The 22,400-nt window shown below is 31.5% G+C and overlaps 1 protein-coding gene across 5 annotated transcripts in view; it reads right to left on the reverse strand.

Annotated features, from left to right (window-relative positions):
• The window catches only part of tinc (transmembrane protein tincar), a 79,056-nt gene that overhangs the window by 8,388 nt on the left and 48,268 nt on the right, over nucleotides 1–22,400 (reverse strand). For 3 of the 5 annotated variants that reach the window (XM_088241748.1, XM_088241747.1, XM_088241750.1), the window contains exons 4-6: nucleotides 6,143–6,649; nucleotides 3,004–3,376; nucleotides 1,387–2,070 (exon numbers count right to left, since the gene is read on the reverse strand). In XM_088241748.1, coding sequence (XP_088097874.1) covers nucleotides 1,387–2,070; nucleotides 3,004–3,376; nucleotides 6,143–6,649 — 1,564 coding nt within the window. The remainder of the gene's footprint in view (nucleotides 1–1,386; nucleotides 2,071–3,003; nucleotides 3,377–6,142; nucleotides 6,650–22,400) is intronic. The other 2 variants (XR_015825187.1, XR_015825188.1) reach the window with 1 other exon arrangement.

The following is a 22,400-nucleotide window of genomic DNA, read 5'->3' on the forward strand; positions in this document are numbered from 1 at the left end:
ATTCATCATGTAATTTTTCATCCTAATAATTTGCCTCAGGTCCATTGGTCAGCACGTTTGCCTACAAAACAAGAGTTCTTCAGTACGATTCCTGGCATGATCGAAATAAAATATTTATTTAAAAAGGTTTTTTTTTTCGCTTTTTTTCTCTAGAAAATTTTATGGTTTCCGAATTGGCACCTGGGCCCCGATTACAATGAAAAGTTAACAGAGTTATCTTCGACTGCCTAGAAAGAAAAGCCGATTTTTGGGTACGAAAATAAGTTTATTTGCATGAACATTTAAAGAATCTTCTTCGGTACCCTATAATTCAACATGTTTAGAAAAAAAAATTGTAAGCATATTCTGCTTTTCATACAGATAAGTTAATTTTACTTTGTAGACAAAATTACAGATAAATGTTAACTTCCCATTGTAATTTAGGCCCTGAAGCGTAAGACTGCTCATCTTGCCTTCATGTAACAAAAATGATTAAGATACACTGCGGTTGATGTACCTAACAATGCTCCATTAGGTGTGGAAAGCGAATAATCCTTAAGATGCATTGTAATATTATATTAATTCACGTTTTTATAAAAAAACTAAGTTATTACCATATCTATACAAATGTTTATATACATTTTTTGCTATTGTGTTCTAAATTTTATACGCTACAAAGTTAACCATAGTAAAACTTGAATTATAGCAACTAAACATAATAAAGCTGTTGGTTATATAATTTTATTTTTGAAAATGAGCAATGGGTCAAAAATGTGTGATGAATTAAAAATAGTGATTTAAGTGTGAGTAAAAAGGAAAGCAAAAAATAAACAAAAATGCAAAACAATCAAATTGACAGAATAAAATAATTTGCAATCTGGAAATATTTTGTTTGGTGAAGGGGGTGTGAATTTTATTTAAAAAAATAAAAATTAAAAGTACATATTATATATCTATAGTCTCCTAAGAATGGCCTAGTATTATATGTTGTTTAAGACAGACCAATTACGCAGCGACGGTCAGTCACTTTCAAGTATTTTTCCTCTTCCTGTTTCTTCTTTACTAATTATTTTAACCCTGTACAACCAAATAAATTAAAAATATTAATTAAAGAGGTGTTACGAGGCATTAATCTGTCATAGTACATTCCTAGGAGAACTAGATTATATAAGCATACCCTTAATATTCCCAATGTGTTTTGTACAAAAAAAAAACAGTTTCGGGACAATATAATAATTGCACAACTATACCATTGCAAAATACTAAACAAATATTGTGAGTTTGTACAATTTGATTGCTTTTTTAAAACAGTGTCTAACTACAACGACACACGTCACATGGCAGGCACAAGACAGGGACAGAAAAGTCACATGTTACACGACAGCCAGTATGAGTGTGAAAAGTTACCGTGAGTTGGACGTACAAGGAACATCATTGAAGGTTACTTTCTGACCGGCCTTCCCAGAAGCGTTGGTTGCCAGCTTCTTGTTGAACCAAGCAAGTTTATCGGTAGAGTCAGATGGATTCAAAGAAACCGTCTTCGGCCTCAACCAGTATATCTGTTCTTCTCCATCTCCATCGTCGCTTCCTGATGCTTTAGCCTTCTTGTCTAGCGCCGCCTTTTGAATAACAGTCAAGATGGCTTTCTTTGGTGAGTTTTCTGAAATCGTGTAAGTTCTTCCATTTCCTACGACGAGAAGAGGTTGAGCAGTCAAATCGTCTTCTTTGCAGTGTCCCATTAGGTCTACATCTGTGACTAGTTTGATGGACCTTGCGGAGCGTACTGCCGCTTTTCCAATCGTGACTCTGAGCTTGAACACCCATTTCTGTTTGACAGTTAGGAAGAGCCAAACTAGAACCCATAGGAAAAGATGGAGAATGGTTGATATTACGCAAACCAGGACAGAAGAGTCGAGGCTGCCTCGATACACCACTGTGTAGTCATGTAGGAGTGGTGCGCAACATACAGCTATGGCGAGGAGAACACAAAGTGCAGCGCAGTGAGTAAAATACCCCCATCCGCTGGCCGCTCGACCTTCTTTTACCATTATTACTCGTTTTTCTCGCTCTATATTCAGGAAGGCGTTGAATCTGAAATTAAGAAATATTTTGGATTTAATTTAAATTAGGCGCACAGATTTTCATGCTCACTGTTATCAATATGTATCTTTATTGTTTAAATGACTGTTTTCCCTGGAGATGGTTTTTTCAAAGGTAGCCGAGACTTCGGAACTTATTCAACTTACACGGGATCACACAAAAAAGAAACATATTAATTTTAAATGTCTGGCAGCTTAGGCAGATTCGTTAAACATATAATCTCAATTTCCAAAGTCATTACCTTTTGTGTAAGTAAAAGCTCTTTAAAGGTATATTTTTTTAAATATTTATATTTTTATGCAATTTCTAAATCAACAGTTTAATATGAAAGTTAAATCTAAAAAGAAGATTTTTTTATAAAGTAAATTAATATGTAGTACATTGTTATTAAACATTCAAGTTTGTTAGTGAAAATTCTTGGTGGAAGTACATGGAGTATGTTATGATGCAGTAATGTAATATTCAGCTTTTGTTTCTGATAAGTCGTTGCATTTAATGAGGAAGTTCAGTGCTACAGAAAAATTGGTGTAAAAAATGTTTTCTTATACCCAGTAAAAATTAAAGCATTAAATTGTAAAGCGAAGTTTCTTGAAAATGTATGAAAAAAATAATAAAAATAATTTTTATAAACTTTGAATGACGTCACAAGTTCTTTTGAATAAACCAATGATAAAGTGTTGTAATAGATTTCCCGTTTACAGGAAGCCAATTCACTAATCAGCAGAATTCACCGAATCACGGGAAGTAATTTCAAAATTACGAAACTTTAAAAAATCGTTTTTATAGTTTATTAACAAATAAATAAAATATTTAAAAAAAACAATGAATTCATCATTTAAATTCTTCTCTTTGATTTCAATAACTTTATTTCATTTTATTCTTTAAAAAAAAATTTATTTGACAAATCCAAAATGAAATAGTTACCGTCCATATCCGTAGAGGTAAAGTACAAGACTGGAAGACAGGACAAGTAATCCTGACAGCACGAACAGAGCCAAGGTAACATGGGGGTTGAGTAGAAATGGGGATTCCCCTCCAAACAGATTGATCACAGCTCTGTGGCGAAGTAGAGGAAGAGCCCTGTCGACGCCAAACACTTGAACCTTGTACAAGACTGACATTCCAGCGAATGACATCAGGCTTTGGATCCCGTTGACCAGAAGTTGGAAGGAGAAGATGAGACCGAAGCACTTATTTGTGCTCCAGAAGACTGCGGGATAGCGGACTGCGTACACCAGGAGAGCGATGGCGTAGTTGAGGAATTCCAAAGACACACCTCGCCACCCATTTTGAGATTCTGTAAAATATGAGGAAGAATTTTAATAATTGTTGTAACCTACATAAAATGCAACTCAATTAAAAATGTTTCATTAAAAACATTAATATTTAAAAAAAAAAAAAAAGCATTCACCTAATAATAAAATGGGTGCTATTCTGAATTTTCCCGCAGGCATAGATAGTGGTTCATTTGCGGTTTTTTTATTTTTTGTATGCGACTAAACTTTACTTCATGTGTGGCCACACTGATGATTAAATACACGTGAAACCAAACATGATGATTTTCATTTAAAACATTATTCTGACCTTAAGCATTAACCGAAACATTAAATTAGGTTGAATTCACTATACTGTATTACTTTTTTATGTTGATCTTACAGAATATAATGTATTGTATTCAATAGAAAATGCTGAGTTGCTTCTTGGGTCGTTGCTTTATATTGTAAAATTATTTTCCACGTATGTGAGACATCGATCACTGGACTTTGACTCCCACATATACAATAATATTACCTTGTCTGTACCTACATTACCATTTCATTATATTTTAGATAAGTTACCTTCTTTTCCTTTTTCATCGCGAGTCTAGAGGCGGAAATCAAAGGATTCACGATTCGCTCATTTTTGACATTCATTCTGCGTCTTTCACTTGGAGTGAAACGATAATGAATTTCTTTAAATAGACTCGCAAACGACTGGAGGCTAATTGAAAAAATTGTTTCTTTTTAAAAAGCGACTTCACTGACATATTTTTTTATTTATTTTTATAACACATCACATCCTAGGGCTATTTTTATTGACAATGCAAAAACCTACATATAATGGAATCCGCAAAAACAATGTTTTCTTATTCCCAAATAAAAAAGACACCAAGTAAAGAAACGGTCAAAATTGATTTATTATTTATTTTACAGTTTTAAAATGTACAGAGGTTTTTTATTCCAGGTTCCGACTAGCTAGGAAATTCCTCTGTTTAAGCAGGACCTTTTTTTACATGCATAATACTATTAATAGTCGATTAGAGTTCATAAGTTTAGAATACTAAAAACGTTTTACATATATTCGTTTAACTCTTAAAAGACTGTGGTAAATAATCCTTTTGCGCGCGGTTATGTAACATCGTGTTACCACTAGTAAAAGACGGAATATTCTAAAGTTCAGACATTAAAACAAAAAAAAACATGGAGACATTCTATTTAATAATTCCTTTTCCATAATACATGCGAATAAACATATAATTTAGCCCTGTTTTAGCAAAATAAATTAAAAATCACAAATATGCCGCTCACGTTACGCGCGCGCGTCTCTCATCACCGACTGAAGACTAAATTTGTTTTAGACAACACCCGACGCAACAGCGTCTCTGTCTTCCTTGTTATGACTTCTATCTTCGTGCTCTCTCTTGTATAAAGTATCTGTATAGATGTGTTGCTGAATTAGCGGACATTCATTCTTCGCGTAGCGAGGATAAATATTTTTTGTATTAACATTTAGCATAGTTATACAAATTTTACTTTCCAAATCCGGTGTGAAAATGTCCATTTGAAGATAAAAAAAAACACGAATTCATAATTTTAAAAAATAAGAGATATATCAAGTCTTGTGTCCTATGTCGACTATTGTGACATCACAGCCACACAAAAATTAAGAACAATGTATCTTATTTCAATCTAATTCAAGAATGCGCAGATTAATATACGAGTACACGTATAACAGTATTTAAAACACGGAGAATGACATTTTGACAGAAAATTGTTGAGGTTTAAAAATTGTAGACAATATGCATTTTTATACAAATTAACAAAAATTTTTGTACCTTAAAGCTAAAATGATGGAAGTCACATTTGGTAAATTGTTCAGGATAGCGGTTTGAAGTTGTAAAACTGTTTCAAATGTATCTCTCGAAGTAAAGACACATTTTTCTCTGTATTTTTGGATTTGTAGGCTTTCGATGAGATTATTTAAGAAAAAAACATTTAAATTATGGACTATCAAACAACTATGGGACTTCAATGTTTTTTGTACTAACCGCTTAGCCCGCGCCCTAATTCCTCCTCGGACTTAGAATAAAAGTAATGTAGAATATTAAATGAAAAACAATTTATTTATAAAACATTCTTTAGGCAAAAACATTAAATTACGTGCCATAAATTAAAACATTAATTATTTACGGAAATAACAGGTAAATATAAATTTAATGACATGATATTGATAGCAATAAAACAGTAATCGAAAGCAAACATTATGTAAAAAAAAAAACTAAGTAAAATAATGAAATCAACGGCAAAAGAAATGACATAATGGTTAAATATGGTTGATTATGACAATAAGACTTAATCTTTTGCAAAATCCCTCGCTGCGTCGGAGGTAGTTTGTTATAAAAATAGGGGAATTTATTCAGTATCCACTGCTTTAATTCTAGCAAACCGTGGAATTTTGTTGAAAGCGCGAGTATTATTACTGCACTACTGGTGTTTTAGAACAAGCTATTTCAGAAATGGTATACCGGAGGACTCCAATGTTTTTAACGTCAATAGAATCTGACTACATGAACAAAATGACATCTATAACTCAATTTTGCAAAAAATGAAACTTCCAGCCTTTCAGCTTTAAGGTACAGATTTAATTTTAATTTGATATTTTGTACTGTTAATTGTAATTGACAAACAACATGCCATCTCTTTTTTTAAATGAATATTTATGTTTTTTATTTATATTTTTCTTTGTTTGTAAACCAACTATATAAACAAAATAATGATAGTTTTTAATATTATGAAATTCTCACCTGAAGGGTCCCAAGGCTCTGATCCAAGGATATCCCGCAAAGTCTTTTCCATGTTGAATGCGAGAGTTCTTGGATGGTTGTTTGAAGAGTTCCTATCGTCATCTATCCATGTACCCATGGTGGAAGTTGTGCTCGAGGACAGTACTGTAGTCGAAGTTCGTGCAACTTTATTCCTTCCATTTTGCGTTCGTTTTGGGGAGTTCGTAGCAAAAGGATATTTCGTTCCAAGGTATTTTGCCCCCGGTTTCGCAAGCGTCGTCTGTTGTTCTTTGGCCGTTGTCACGATGGTCGTCGGTGGTGGAAGAGTTGTTAATATATCAGTAGTTGTTGGATAGTCTGGAGTTGGTATTGAAGTTAAAATAGATTTCGGTGGAGTAGGAGGCGATGTCACCATTGGTAAAGGAGTCGGCAGTGTTGATATGTTATTTGACGTGGTCATGAAACTAAGAACTACCAGTCGATCCCTGTTGGCAACCATGAAGTCAAGATCGGTTCTCCAAATAGCATCTGGAAAAATGAAAAAAAACTGTTAAGGAAAAAGGAAAGATTACCTATATCAGAAAGTTTCATAGAGTGTATTATATTTGAACTAAACGGGATCAAATGAATTTTTTAACAATATTTTGAGTTTGTCTAAAATTGCAGACATGGACTGGATTTCGCCTCCAAGATTAACAATCAGTTCTCATATCCAAAAATTAGAACTATTTCAAGATATTGTTTATTACACCAACTGGTTCAAAAAGAAATAAAATAATTGAAAAATATGTTTAAGCTTTTGTTTGCCTCCTATTTATGTGAAATAATGAGGGAGTTCAGTGCACCGGGAAATTGGATGCGGAAAATGTTTTCTTTACGTGTGGCAAAATTTCGAGCATTAAATATTGTAAGGCGAAGTTTCTTGAAAATGTATGAAAAAAATAATGACTAATAAAAACGAACGACTTTGAATGACGTCACTAGTTCTTCCGATCCAACCAGTAATATAATGTTGAAATATATTCCCGGTTTACAGGAAGTCAATCCACGAATCAGCAGAACTCACCGAAGAGAACTTGTGAAGTCATACGCGGAGAAATTATGAAATTTTAGAAAATGATAATGCGACACTGAAATATATTTTTTTAATCCGCTAAACTTTACCATTCAGTCAGATGAATCTTACCCGCAACCAATAAACGTTTCAGCTCTTGAACTTCACAAAAATCAACGGATCAAACGATTGATGAAATATGGATGCCCAAAAATAGGAAAAAATGTGAATTTTACACAGTTTGTAAAATAAACACTTAAACCAGCCAATGACAGGTTATACGCCCTGTAAATAACTGAATTTTGACGAGGAGATGAGACCACTGAATAGGATTGCCTTGGAAATAAATTTATAGTATCAATGCTGTCTTTAATATTACCCTAATATGTATGTCATCTTTGAATAAACTCAATTATAGTGGTACTAAATAATTTGAAAATATATATTTTTACTATTGCTATTTGAAATATTAAATTATATGCTATAAATGTAATACTATTATTATTTTATTGAACTAATTTATTTTTACTATTAAAATTAATTACTAAATTGAATTATTAAGGAAATAGTTTTAAATTTAAGATCCACGATACACCGTGGCCCCGATTACAATGGGAAGCTAACAGAATTGTTTTCGACTTTCTATAAAAAAACCGAGATTTGTGTATGCAAATGAGTATATTTGCATGAACATTTAATAGCTTTATCAGTAACCTATAATTGAACATGTTCAGAAGAAAAAAAAATATGCATAGTCTGCTTTTCACGTAGAAAACTTAATTTTACTATGTAGATAAAATTGAAGATAAATGTTTACTTTGCATTGGAATACCACAGTCAGTATTCTACAATTAACTTAAATTTTATCTACAAAATAAAATTAAGTTTTCTCTATGAAAAATGGAATATGTTTGCAATTTTTTTTTCTGAAGCTACTTTAAATTTCCATACAAATATACACATTTCGGTACATAAATATCGATGTTAGTTTATGCCGTCCGATCTGTACCTATGAAGATAGCGTTTGTGATCGCGGCCAAGGGCTGGTATTCCAAACGCTCTCGCGGCCGTATTATCTCATGTATTTACATACAAAATACACGAGAAAAACTGTTTTCTCGTGCCGCGAGATTGGTTCAGAATAGCACTCCAGGTATTATTAAATAACTTATCTGTATTGTATTTCTTGACATATGTAAATTTTTATTATGTATTTTGTACATTGAAGTGTCATAAAATGTATAAATGTATTGATTTTAGTAAAGAAGAGACTTGACTTAACACTGTAATGGAATATAAAATGGAGAGTTTCTCTATCATTTTTATATTTTATTTTATTTCATTGGAAAGCCAACAGACATTTATAAATTTATAAGATAGAATTATACCATAAATACATATCATTAAGTCCAATTAGAGGCTTCCACATAATATTGTTATTGTAAATGTTGTCACATAAAAATTATATATAACATAAAATAACTAATCATACAAAACTTATAATATTACTAGAACTGTAAATGTAATACATATTAATTAAAATATATCTACTTGTGAATATTGGTCACACAGTTGCACATTATAATATATAATACAAATATAGTTGACCATACAGTGTACATTTATAATGTGCCTACATACAGAACTGCACATAACCTGCATAATATAGGCTGCAGATTCAAGGCGCAACATCATAACTTTAATTATTTTTGGAAATTTCACTTTTAAAGGAAGTTAAAGCTGTATTATTAATATCAATACAATTTAATTTCTGATTACACATTTATGAGATTTATTACTATAGTAGAGAAATTTCTTCCAACCCACTTTGTCCAACTGCTTTTGTTTCAAAGGATTTGTGTAATATTTGTTTTGACTTTGCATAATTATGTGTTATTCGAAGACCTAGGAGTTTAATGTTGAACACTATGAGATGCACATTTTCAAAAAAGGCTGATGTTATTTCTATTGCCTTAAGTGAAGAAAACGCAAGCGCATTTTCTGTTTATTTGTAATTAGTATTTCCCTCGCGTAATAAAATCAGCCTTCGTTTGAAGTAAACTGAGCGGAGGGGTGTATAAGCAAAGCTAGCACATCAGAAACTTAGCTTTTCCGTTCGGCATCCGCTAGCTTTTCCGTTGTGTGTCCGTTCGTTAGTTCGTTCGGTTCGTTTGTTCGTCGGTTGTCCCCGTAACGGTAACGGCCCCGGAAATACGTGTACGGGCAACGTAACCGTGAACTTTGTGAGGCCGGCGTCTGAACCGCCACGCGGCTAGCGGAAAATCGATACTGAAGAGTATATTCTATAATGTAGAGGGATTCTATGTACCCCTGCAGCCTATTGACTGGGGGCGTGCAGTGGCTTTTCAGATAGGTAACCGCATTTATTAACAGAATATTCTAGATAATCAGTTGAAACGTCGCGTTGACGTTAGCAGGCCAAGTCAAAAGAACACAATAATATTTTGAGTATGCCCAAATGTTTGTAGGCAAGACTAGATTTAATTTCCTAGAAAATTATAATGATTTAAATTTACTGCACCAAAAGATCCACTGCGGTGCAGAAAGCAATGGCAAACTACTGCACTATTTTGCCAAGAAAACCACCATGATCAGAAATACTTTAAAAAATAAGAAGTGTTCATGGTGATCACGATTCTCAGCATTGAGGGAACGACTTGGAAGAAGAAGCACCAAAGAAAACATTTCTGATTAGGGAATATGGAAGTCAAGCCATTTACAGGGCTTAAAATGAAAGCATCCACCCTTTCCTGAAACTGTTCATGAAGACTTAAGTCTTTCTTCAGTTTCGCATATCAATAATTTAAAAAAAAAAAACTAATTAAGCGAAAATGCAATATTTCTTTACAATCAAACCGCGGAAATAACACAGCAAATAATCTTTAAAAGCTTTCATTGTACCCCTCACTGCAGTATTGTCAATTTGTGATCAATCAAATACACATGGTCAGCACAATCACCTTTTTCTAATTTCCCAGTATGACAGTGAAGGAATACAGTGTTAGTTCCAAATTGAGACCGCGGCCGCACGCTCCAGATCCCGCCTCGGAAAGGAAGAAGAACGTAGTAATACAAACGAATCAAACAACGACACAAAACCCAAATACATATAGGAAACATTAGAATAATTTGTCCTATACAACATGCACTCAAGCAACATTTACTTATGTCCTATGGGCTTATGTCTTGTTATTGGTTGAAGTGGCCTCATCTCGCACTCGAAACGTTCACCATTCTGCGCATGTTTAAATTCTGTACCTCAGAGGCAGACTGATGCAAATCTAGAATTTGATGAAATGATATTTCGATTTTCGTAATAAGTTTATGATCATGTTCATTGATATTGAAGAAATGCAAGTCTTATAATGAAAGAACCAATGAATTAAGATACTGAAAATACAAATGAATGCTATAAATTATTAGAAATCATTTAGAGAAAGTAGATTCTTTAGGCTTTGGTTGAACATTTGACGTTTGGATTTGCAGCCTCTGTGGTACAGAGCTGTTCTGTGATATCCTACCGGTAAAACAACTTTAAGACTACAAATTGATTGTGAGCATTTTGTTGATCCGGATAGTAAAAAAAAAATTTCCTACTCACAAAACTTGATTGAAAACGAAGGATTCCCAGATCGTTCGCTGAATAACGAATTACTTTGGAAAACGAATATTAAATTGCATTATCCCGAAGTGGTTTAGTAATTTTCTGAAAACTAATATTAACACGGAAGATCTTCAAATGAAAAAGAAAGAACTGAAGTGATACTAATTCAATTAATTCGAAGAAAAAACATGACGATTTTGAAACTGGAAAATAAATAGTGGGTGCTCATAAATGCAACCAAAACAAGATAAAAATAATAATCAAAGAAAATAAATATAATAAAATAAATTATATCCACAATTTAAAAAAAAAATTAAAAGTACTTTTTTAATATTAAAAAGATATGAAATTTGTAAAAATAATTTTAAAAAAATAAATAAATTAATATTACCGAAAGATATTGAGTTCTTTAATTAAAAGTTGTACATCAATAATAAATTAATTATATGTATCATATAAGTATGTAAAATAAACCTGTCTTACTCGTATCAAACACACACTCACCCTGTCCATAAACCCACCCTCTCACCCATAATAAACTCACACACATATTCACATACCTACCAAAACCACACTTCACTCCCTAACCCACACATCCTCTCACACAAAAACTCGCACACATGCACTTCTGTATTAATATCTAACTAAAATGGATTTTTATATTTGTATCTATGTGGAAAAAAATGTATCCCACCGAAAAGTCTCGAGACTTAGTAATTGTATGAAGATGTCTAAATTTAGTGATAAGTCGGATAAGTATTAATCTAAGATATACACAAGTTTATCTGGCATCTTAATCAAAGTAAAACAATAATAAAAAGAAATTTTGAGCGGGAAACATGCGTATAATAATAACAAACAAAATTGACAAGAAGCGGATAGATTTCTTGGTACCTACACTACGCACACATATGCGCATCTACTATCATCTCCCAGGGAACAACCAAATGTGAACAAAATGTTTTTACAGTTATGTACTAGGAAAAAGACAATAGACCCTACTTAAAACAGGGACCTTTCGAGTTCGAGTATCGTCTATCATCTTGATAACCTTAATAATAAGTTAAAGAATGCTGTCTTTGTTTAGTTTTTTATAGTTTACTTTTTGTGCTGTTACGTGTTCACTTAATTGCCATACTTACATGTTCTTAGCTCGATCTATTATTATTGTTTTTTTAAATATTTTTATTGTAAACTTATTAAAATCATTCTTATGCTGCTGAAATTCTACTCGTCGATGCGTTTTGTTGCTGCAAGACTTTTTGTGATCTTAGCTATCATATTATATAAATCATATTATATAAATCATATTATATAAATCATATTATATAAATCATATTATATAAATCATATTATATAAATCATATTATATAAATCATATTATATAAATCATATTATATAAATCATATTACATAAATCATATTATATAAAAATTGAGTAAATGGGGTTTAGAATTTCAACCGTCCATGCGTTCAGTAGCTGCAAGACTTGTTGTAATCTAACTTCTATTTTTATAAATTTGTTTTTTGTTTATTTTTTAAAAATATCACTTATACTCTAAACTTCATTGTCAGATTAAATAATTTTTAAAAAATGTAAATACGGGCTAGATTTCGTACTGTCCATGCGCTCCGTAGCTGTAAGACGTGCTGAGATATTTATGTATTGTACAGCGCTCTTGAGGTGATTTTCACAAAACTGGCACTATTTAAATTATCCAAACATATAAGATTATTGAATGCGCTTATTAAGCGTCTGTCTTATAGACAAAGTATGCCCCTGGTTAAGACTTGGGTAGACTGTAGACTCCAAATACAGGTTTGCGGTTCCGAAGCGCGATACGGCGGTGTAGCGCGCCTGCCTACGCCGTGAAATATTGTGCAATTAAAATACATGCCATAACTTATTACTTTGGCCGTGGTACGGCGCGACACGTGACGTTACCCTTAATATTGTGGTACACGGTACACCTGATTTTGTTCAAAACAAAAATATTGTAACCACCCGCTGGAAAAGAATGAACAGAATAAAATACAGCTGCATCTAAAAATGCTTAAAATTTAATAATAGGGTCGTCTCACATTTTGTGAAAAGTATTATTTTCAAATAAACAAAACACATTGGCATGTAATGACAGTGGACAAATTTTCTATAAAGGTTTGAAATATGCATATTTTTAATGAGGATGCTCGGTAGTTTTTAAATATTTTTTTTATTATTTGTTAATAGACTATCAAACTAACCTAAATTTCAAAAAATACATGTTTTTACGCATCGTATTTATAAGCGTAATGAATTTTTAGAGTTTTGTAATTTTGAACTTGTTTCACCCGTGTCGTCACAAGTTCTTGTCGTCATCAAGTCGTCACAAGTTCTTGTCGGTGAGTTCTTATGAAGAACTTGTGACATAGTTCAAAGTATTTGATGTTTTTATTTATTTTGAAACATTTTTTAAAAACTTCACAGTACAATTAAATGCTTAAGTTTTTACCCCCCAGTTTTCATACGAAAACAATTATATATGACTATAAAAAATTTCCTCATTACTTATCAAACATTATACATTTTTAAACTTAACTTTTTAACAACAACTGGCTCTAACAAAACTAATAGCCTGTATTAAGCCTTTTATCCCAGGTGTTCATTCAAATAAAATAATTTTACATTTTTTTTACTCTCGTACGGACCGAAATTCAAAATCGGCTAGTTGATTTTTTTAATTACTGGAACCCCTAAGTACACCTCTATTTTTTTTGGTACACGTCGGTAGCATTACACGTAAAAGTTTTTTAAAACTTTGACAACTGGCAGACTTTGACGACTGGTTGGTTTGTTTTAAAGCGAACTCCTGTCGTCCTTAAAAACTATATGTAAGGCAAGCATGTCCGTAAATCATCAGTTTAAGACCCATTATTTAAAAAAATAAGCCTAATAGAATTTCTTAGGAACGAAATTTAAAAATATCAGATAATTCCCTTGGTAGGTACACAAAATAAAAAGAAAAATTTCGTATCCACAGAAATTTATTCAGGTCTGAAAGGGTTAACAAAATATTAATAATACAAAATGCCTATCGAATACCAATTTATGGAATGAATTTTCAATAATTTAAATTTTACGAATCATCTGTCGCCGCATATCTTTATGTAATATAGAAAAAATATTTAATTGGTAGTAAGTGTCTTTTCATTAGAAAAACAAGGATAAGTTTCACTACTTGAACACGACAAGCATAATGATCGGGTTGTAGTACCGTGGCTAGTGTCTCGGACTCACGGCTCAAAGGTCCGTGGTTCGGATCCCACTCTACCCCAACTTGATTTCATTTTCTAATAGTGAGTTATTTACAACTCGTTGAAAATGTCCTTCAAAATTAAATATTTGGGTAAATCATAAGAACGCAAATATTTCTTTTTTTATTAATAAAAAAAATGAGTTTGCGTAAAAATAACTTTTTTGAATTCTCTAATAACTTAAAAGAAACAAATCCATAGTAAGAATGGAATAAATGACTTACATATTTGCAATAGAATCCTGAAATTAAATAACTGTGAAAAACTGAAAATTAAAAAAGTTGTTAATAATACAAAAAAAAAAATAACGCCCAAAGTAGTTTGAATGATAAAAAACTCGAGTAAATAAATAACATATAGTTCAAGAAATACAATATAAAGAAATAAAAGAATGTTAAGTATTTAGAAATAAATAGAGCTATACAATGATATACGAATCCAACTAGATAAAAAATAAAATTCCAAGAAATGTAACTTATTCAAGCCAACGGCAAGTCTTAAGTTCTAAAAATGACTAGATTATCTTCCCATAAATGGTCATCATCTCTACTGTAATATTTGAACCTCAATAACTCTCTATAGTGCTTAAAATATAGCTTGATTAGAATGACAGCTGTCAAACTAATTTCATTAGTGATGGGAAATTACTGATCACTGATCAAATCGATTTTATCAGTTATTTTATGCAATCATAAAACTCTGTTTACAAAAATTGATATAAAAAACGAAAAAACAAACCAATTATAGTGTGTTTCACATAATTATTCACCAAAAAATGAGACATTTATACTTTTTTCATGAACAACATCGAATGAATTTTTTTTTTTGAATAAATTTACATTGATCAATTTGTCCATCTCTAACGTTTTTGCAAAATGATGTAACCTTGTAAGAACGTCGTTAATAATTGGGTTTATTTTAGTTTTAAAGCTGATTTTATATCTTAATGTTGATTTATGTTTCAAGCATTGTATTAAAAAAATAAATTAACACGCCAGATACAAATGATTTTTCGTGTGTCAATATAAATAACTCCTTTGACGTTACTACAAAGTTATGTCGCCACTTTTTCTGACAACTGTCATTCTAATCATGTTACATTTTAAGGACTATAAGTAGCGAAATTCAGTCCTTGTTTAAAAACATTTGAACAAACTCAATATACGGCTCAGTTATTTTAGTTGAACGTTTATATCAATATGTTAAGTAATTCCTTTGTAGTTTTGTAATCAAAAGTATTTTTTGAGTATGTGAATATGTTAAATAATGTTTTGAAAAACTCTGGTAACATAACATAATACAATATACATTATATTATATTATTTTAGGTAAGTAGTATTATTTTTAAGCTCTGCAAAAAGCATCTAATGTAAAGATTCATGAATATAATAGGTACCTTTCTCTGAATAATCTACTGGTTCTTTTGTAGTACAAAAAGTTCTAAGTATCCAATGATTGGATACCGAACAATAGATTTTTTCTCGATTTTCTTCATTATAACCGGGACTCGTAAGGATCGCATTTCTCGACGTTTCTCGGCTAGCTCAAAGAGGGAAGATAATTAGAAATAAGACCGAGACATTTGACTTCGGTTCCCAGTAATTACTTTACCATGGTATGACCCTTTTAATAAGAAGCTCTCGAAATTCCCACGGGAGCCTTATTTTTCGATAGAAAAGGAAAAAACGAAAAAAGAAATATGTCGATATAGGAAAAAAGGATCGAATTAAAGAGAATGATAATGTTCTTTGTGGAGAAGTTTTTTCTTGGATTGACAAACGGAAAGACCAATTTTAAAGTCCAATATAACATTTCCCAACAAACTAATAGTTTTTCAGTTGTATTGAGGAACTCAGTGGCTTGTTTCAATAGCGAAATTACAAAAAAAATGTTCAATAAAAATAAAATGTTCTTTGATTTTCAACCCAATTTCCCATCTCAAAATAGATATTCTGTTTACTTGTCGGTTAGATTTAAATATTTATTTTTTATGAAGTAATGAACATTATGTCAATGAAATTTATTTAAATCGAGGTTAGTAAATATTTGTATACGAGGTTTGATAAAAAATACATGGAATATTTGAATTTTGAATGAGTCAATAATTCGTAGCATCATCACCGTACACTGCTCAATTATCGCGAGCAGCTTTATTCTTTCGATTAAACGCAAACATAAGCAGGTGTCAAAAATGCTCACTTTCGTCTACTTGACATTCTATTTTGTGAGCTTGTAATCAAATAAAATAATTTATGTAAAATGTTTGAACATTGTTATTATTAGAGCACTCATTAGAATATGTTTATGTGTGCCCGATTTCAATATTCAATGAATTTAAAAAAAAAAAAAGCAAACACAATATCTTGTAGCGCCCCATGAAAATAATAACATGTTTTTTCTTAGGGACCGCCGATTTATTTTATGCAAATTTCAAAAATGGCGTTAATATGTACAATTTAAATAAATATTATAGTATTTTTAAGGCATTGAAATAGAAATAAAAAGAATATTGAAAACCTCTTTTTACTTCATTAAAAATTTATAGATGGTAAAAATTCTGAATGATGTACTTTCAGTACCGTGAATCCCTAGGAAACCAAGTGTGAAAGGAAAAATGCTGAAATATAACTGAAATTCACTGAACACGCGATATTTCAGAAGTTTCAGGATTTTATATTATTTTTCAGTATATGCAGGGAACGATAAAAATACAAGTAGAATGTAAAAAAAATATTCATACAACAAATCTTCGAGTTTAAGCATAAATGTGTGATCGGTTCGTTTTATTGCTATCATTTATATTATATTACTTATTCCAATTTTCTTTTATTAAGATTCCGACTTATGTTTGTCGACCAATCACCGGTTTACACTATAAACACATTACAAGAGAGATGAAGAACGTTTTAGAGAAGGGAATGTAGACGTCTAGGCATCCACAGGGCTTTTAACATGTCATTGGCTGGTTTAAGTAGCCAACATTCACCATTCTGCCTGTATTTGAACATCTAAATTCCTTCGATTCTTCCATTTGTTGACGTTTGTGAAGTTTAAGAGCTAAAACCTTTAATATTGCGGGTGAGATTTATATGATTACAAAAACATAGAATAAAAACAACATAAAATAATTGTGTGAATAAACAAAACGTACAATATTTATAATATTTATAAACTGTGGCAAATACAAACATCCCAATAATACATATTATATAAAAACGTTTAAATTCATAACTAAAGCGTACACAAAACAATGGCAATACTTTTGTATTTTTATAAAATATTGTTTATTTATTTTTATAAAAAGTTTTGGACCGAGAGATGCCATGTATATCATAATGCATGCCTTTATCTTTTTTTTCTTTTTTTTTCTATTTTTTTTTGCACCACAACAGGCCAGAAGGCCTAATTACAGTGGTGAATTACATCACAGAGCACCCAGGCTTGAGAAAAATCACATTTTAATTTTTTTGTGTTCTCACCGGGAATCGAACCCGGAACCTTCCGTGCGTGAGTCAAGCGTCTTGACCACTATACCACGGAGGCCGCCAATCTTAAGGTAATCAGCGCCTGAGACAGTAACACATAGTTAATTTGTACAGTTTAAATAAAAAATAAAAAAATAGTATAGATCTTATTAGTGTATATTTATTGTAAACAGTTACAAAGTAAAGTTAAAATTGTTTCAGTATTTGCTTTGTGGAATAAAGTTTTGAATTTATTTAAAATAAAACACTGTACTTTTTACCACATAAGAGTTTTACATATTATCACACAACTAGTTTTAGGTATTCTAATGATGGGTGATTCAGAATACCTGAAACTAGTTGAGTTAATATATATTCAACTCGTATGAGGTAAATTTACAATGTGTTTAATTTAAAATAAATTCAACGTAAAGTTGTGTAGATTTGAGATTATTTTTGCGCATTTAAACGCCGCGACTGTAGAGTTTTTGTCTTTTTTCAAACGAAGATGAAAAAAAAAATTATTTACAATAAGTGGCCTGTTATTTGTTTTATTTTTACCATTAACCACTTATGTAGTAATTTTTTCATTGATTTTTACAAAGTTTTATCGCTATTAGAATATTTTTGTATGTAGATTTACAATCGTTGGTGATATTTGCATTATTAAGGTCAAAGGTCGGTGGAAGAAAAATAGGTAAACCAAATTACATCAATAAAACAGTTTTCGTAAAAATAAACTAGAATATCGATTTATCAATCACTAACAAATTTTATGAAAGTGTGTTAGTGATAAAAAACTATCTACAGTTCTCGGTATATACAATCGATATTCAATTTGCCTGTATGTATTCACTGAAATAAATACTTTTGTCACGAACATAAATAGAACCTGCTTCATATTTCATATTTGAACGCAAAAAATATAATTTATCCACTTTAATTTATCGTCGTTATAACGTCGGTCGAAATTTTATACAAGAAAATTGCGTATTTTTTTAAAAACTGTAAAAAAAAAAAGTTGCCGTTGAATTTTATTTAGCCCCTTTTTTTAACTTCATAGAGTACTGTGAAAGGAACAGCATTTGCTGCCTGCACAATCGTGCTAAACAATGCGTAGGTACTCTTGACGATAGGCTTAAATAAAATACATGACAATTCAGTTTCAGTTTTGGTGCTGCAGAGCAGCGTTTATTTTATAATAAAAAAATACATACAAGAATTTGTTACGAAACTAAGTCTAAAGACTTTTCGGTGGGAAACATTTAAAAAAAAAAAATTATGACAGGTTTATATTACATTTATTTTATTTGTATTTTACAGATTTATTTATAAACAGGCACTATAAAGTATCTAGAAGATATTTCTTCAGCTCTTTTTTTTTCATTTGAAGATTTTTCATGTTAATGATGGTTTGTGGGAGGTCATTGAACAATCTTGGAACAACGCAATTTAATGTTCGCTCTCCGAAGTAATTTGTAATTCGGGGAACTGACAGGGAGCCCTTAGTTTTTAATCTAGTTTTGTGAGTGTGGGAAACTTTTTTTTTATATTCCGGATCAACAAAGTGATCCACAATCAATTTGTAGTCACAAAGCTGTTTTACCGGCAGGACATTACAGAATTCGCCCATATGTTTCGCCTCACGGATTATGCTATCCGGTACAATCCCCCTCAACAGTCTCACCTGAATATCATAAATTTTACCCAGATGATTAAAAATAATGATTTTATTCCACTAATTTAAAGATCGTTTTTTTTTTTAATTTGTCATAAAAATAACTAAAACTAAAAATATTTGTTAATGAAGAAGTTAAATACAAACCGCAAAACTAAAGTTCATTTTAATTTCAAATCATATTTTTGCGATGATATCTCATTAGATATCAAATCATCAACCATTGTTGGCGTGTTCGGCAACCACTAGGTACACTACGAGGCGGCCTTATCCATTTAATTTCGTTGTTTATTTGAAAAAAAAACGCTCGTCCAGGGTTCTGTTTCTATTTCGCACACATAACTGTATTCATCATCTACCCGTGCGCAGAAAAAAATATTTTGATTTCGTCTATTCGCCGCTTCAATTTGTTTTTATCCAACAGATCAAAACACAAATCTGCAGAAATAGAGCTTTAAAGATTTTTTTACGAAATTAGGCATAACCAAGACCACAACTTAAAACAAAATTCGTTCAAAAACCCTTTAAACAATAAATGAAATAAAAAAAATAATTTGAATTTTATATGTAAAGGCTTTCTCCGAATTTCTGTCCACTTAACTTAATTTCGTTAAAAATGGTATGTTGGACAAAAACGAATTAAAGCGACGTTTTGTTATGAAAAATAATGCCAACTTGTCATTAATGAAAAAATACAAAACAAGTACCTGGTACCGCTATTTACTGAAGGTATCGATAAAAATAAAACTAAGTAAAAATTAATTGAAAAATAAGACCGTTTTAACTTTAAAAAAAAAAATTCTTCAAGGGTGTTTTTCTGAATTTTCTCGTGGGAGTAGGCATATAAGATTTCTACAGGAGGATTTTTTTTGCATACGACTGCGCTTTGCTTCATATATGGCCACACTGATGAGTAAACGTAAAATTATGTCAAATAAATACGAACACACGAATTCAGGATATAAAAGACATGCGTCAGACCCATCATGGACAAAAAGCCTCTTCAGAGTAGCACAAATAAGAGCAGAACGAATGATTTTCATTTAAAATAGGTTTTTTTTATTTATTTATTTACAACTTTTATCAAAAATACAATTTTACGTTCACTTTGCCGAGCTAACAAGGGTACATACTCCGTTCCAAGCTAGGCAATATATGATAATAGGTACTCGTAGTTAACACATTAATAGAGAGCACAGACTAATAAAATATAAACTTACTCGTATACTCATTTTGATACATATACATACACACATACACATATATATATACACACATAATTACAGTACACATATACATACACACACACGAGCATACACCCAAGCGCATACACATATGTACAATCATAAAACATAGACAATTTATTTATAATGCGAAACTTCATGGTTGCTATCTATATATATATATTTTAAAATTATTCTTTATTTTTATAATTTATTTTCGACATCCAGTAAGAATCTCCAATCCGTGGCATGCATCAACTTTTCTGACTTCCTACGACCAATGTCATGAAAGAGCGAGATCAACACCTTCCGCAACTTGACAACACTCCCGTCTTTCCACGATTCTGGGAAAAGGTTATGGACCTTTTTGCCTACGTAATAGTGTTGTTTCGATGCCAGAACAGTGTTGACCCCTTCACTTTGTATCAGATCCCAATAAGAGTATCTTGTATTATGGTTGTGGTTGACGCTTGGGTAAATGTCTCTATTTATGTGTGTAACCACTACCGTTCTCAATATATACTGTTGAATAATATTCAGTACTCTGAATTCTTTGAAGAGCAAGTCACTTGGATAACGAAATGTTTTTTTTAAAAATTACTCGGATTAAAGATTTCTGTGCAATTGCTAGAGGTTCAAGGGCGGTTTTTGTGCAAGCTCCCCAACCAATACGACCGTAAGTCAAAAATTATATCAACGAAGGATTACCCAAAATACTTCATTAGGTTAAATACAAAACGGTATGAGTTTTTTTCGTTTTTTAAACAGTTTTATAAAATCAAACGAGAATATGTCAATTATAAGACTGTTTATTTTACAAAATTTGACGTGTAATCATTAGTGTACCCATAGGCAAAGCAAAGTGTGATTGAACGCAAAAAAATAAAATCTTTAAGTAGAAATATTTTCTAACACCGTGAGAATATTTTATAAGAATTTCGAATTAACTTACTAAATACTCGCCATACCGCGCTATAAATCCGTTCAGAATAACACCCCCGGGCGCTTCGAAGCGTAAAAATTCAAAGCAAAATATTATTTTACTTGTCTCATTACTTTGAATTTCATCTCAGTGTCATATAAAACAAGTATATATATTATTTATATGAAGAATATGTGAGCTTTCAGGGATTCTCAGGATACACTCATGATTATGGCACTCAAATCGAGAGCTTAGAGGCTCCATATTTTCAGAAAAGTCACTTTAATTAAAAAAGCTCAGAGATTCGGAAATGGGATGTAAAGACTACATATGCGTATCAAACGACGCCAAAGCAACGGCAGAAATAACTACAATGGCAATATTTTTAACGGGCCTCTTTTTTTGTTATAATATGCTTAAAAACGACAAACATTTCCCTGTTTTTAAATTATCGAAACAAAATCAAAAACTTTAACGTAAATACATGTTTTGAATTTGTAAAAAAGTTGTACTCAGTAGTAATATTGTATACTTATATTTTTTTAAAACTGAAAACACTAAATAATGTAAATTGTAAGGCGTTACCTCGTAGGTGAAATATTTCAGCCAGATGAATCTCACCTGCATCATCTATAAAGGTTTCAGCTCTTTAACTTCACAAAAGTCAGGAGATTGAAAAAATGTGGATATTTAAACATAGGTAGAATGGTGAGCAGATAACATTTTTGAGAAAGGGATATGAATGTTTAGATATTAACATGATTCTTGACCTATCATTGACTAGTGATTATTTAATTTAACATTCACCATTCTGCCAATTTTAGAACATCTATAAACTCTTCCATCTATCGATTTATGCTACGCAGTGTGTAAAGTGGCCACTTAAACAAGCCAATGTCATAAGCCTCCGGCGGCCTCCGTGGTGTAGTGGTCAAGACGCTTGACTCACACACGGAAGGTTCTGGGTTCGATTCCCGGTGGGAACACAAAATTTAAAAATTTGATTTTTCTCAAGCCTGG

The sequence above is a fragment of the Micrasema longulum genome, unplaced genomic scaffold (genome assembly GCF_059751315.1).
Source record: "Micrasema longulum isolate JH-2025_06_02 unplaced genomic scaffold, ASM5975131v1 h1tg003050l, whole genome shotgun sequence".
In the NCBI taxonomy this organism is placed as follows: domain Eukaryota; kingdom Metazoa; phylum Arthropoda; class Insecta; order Trichoptera; family Brachycentridae; genus Micrasema; species Micrasema longulum.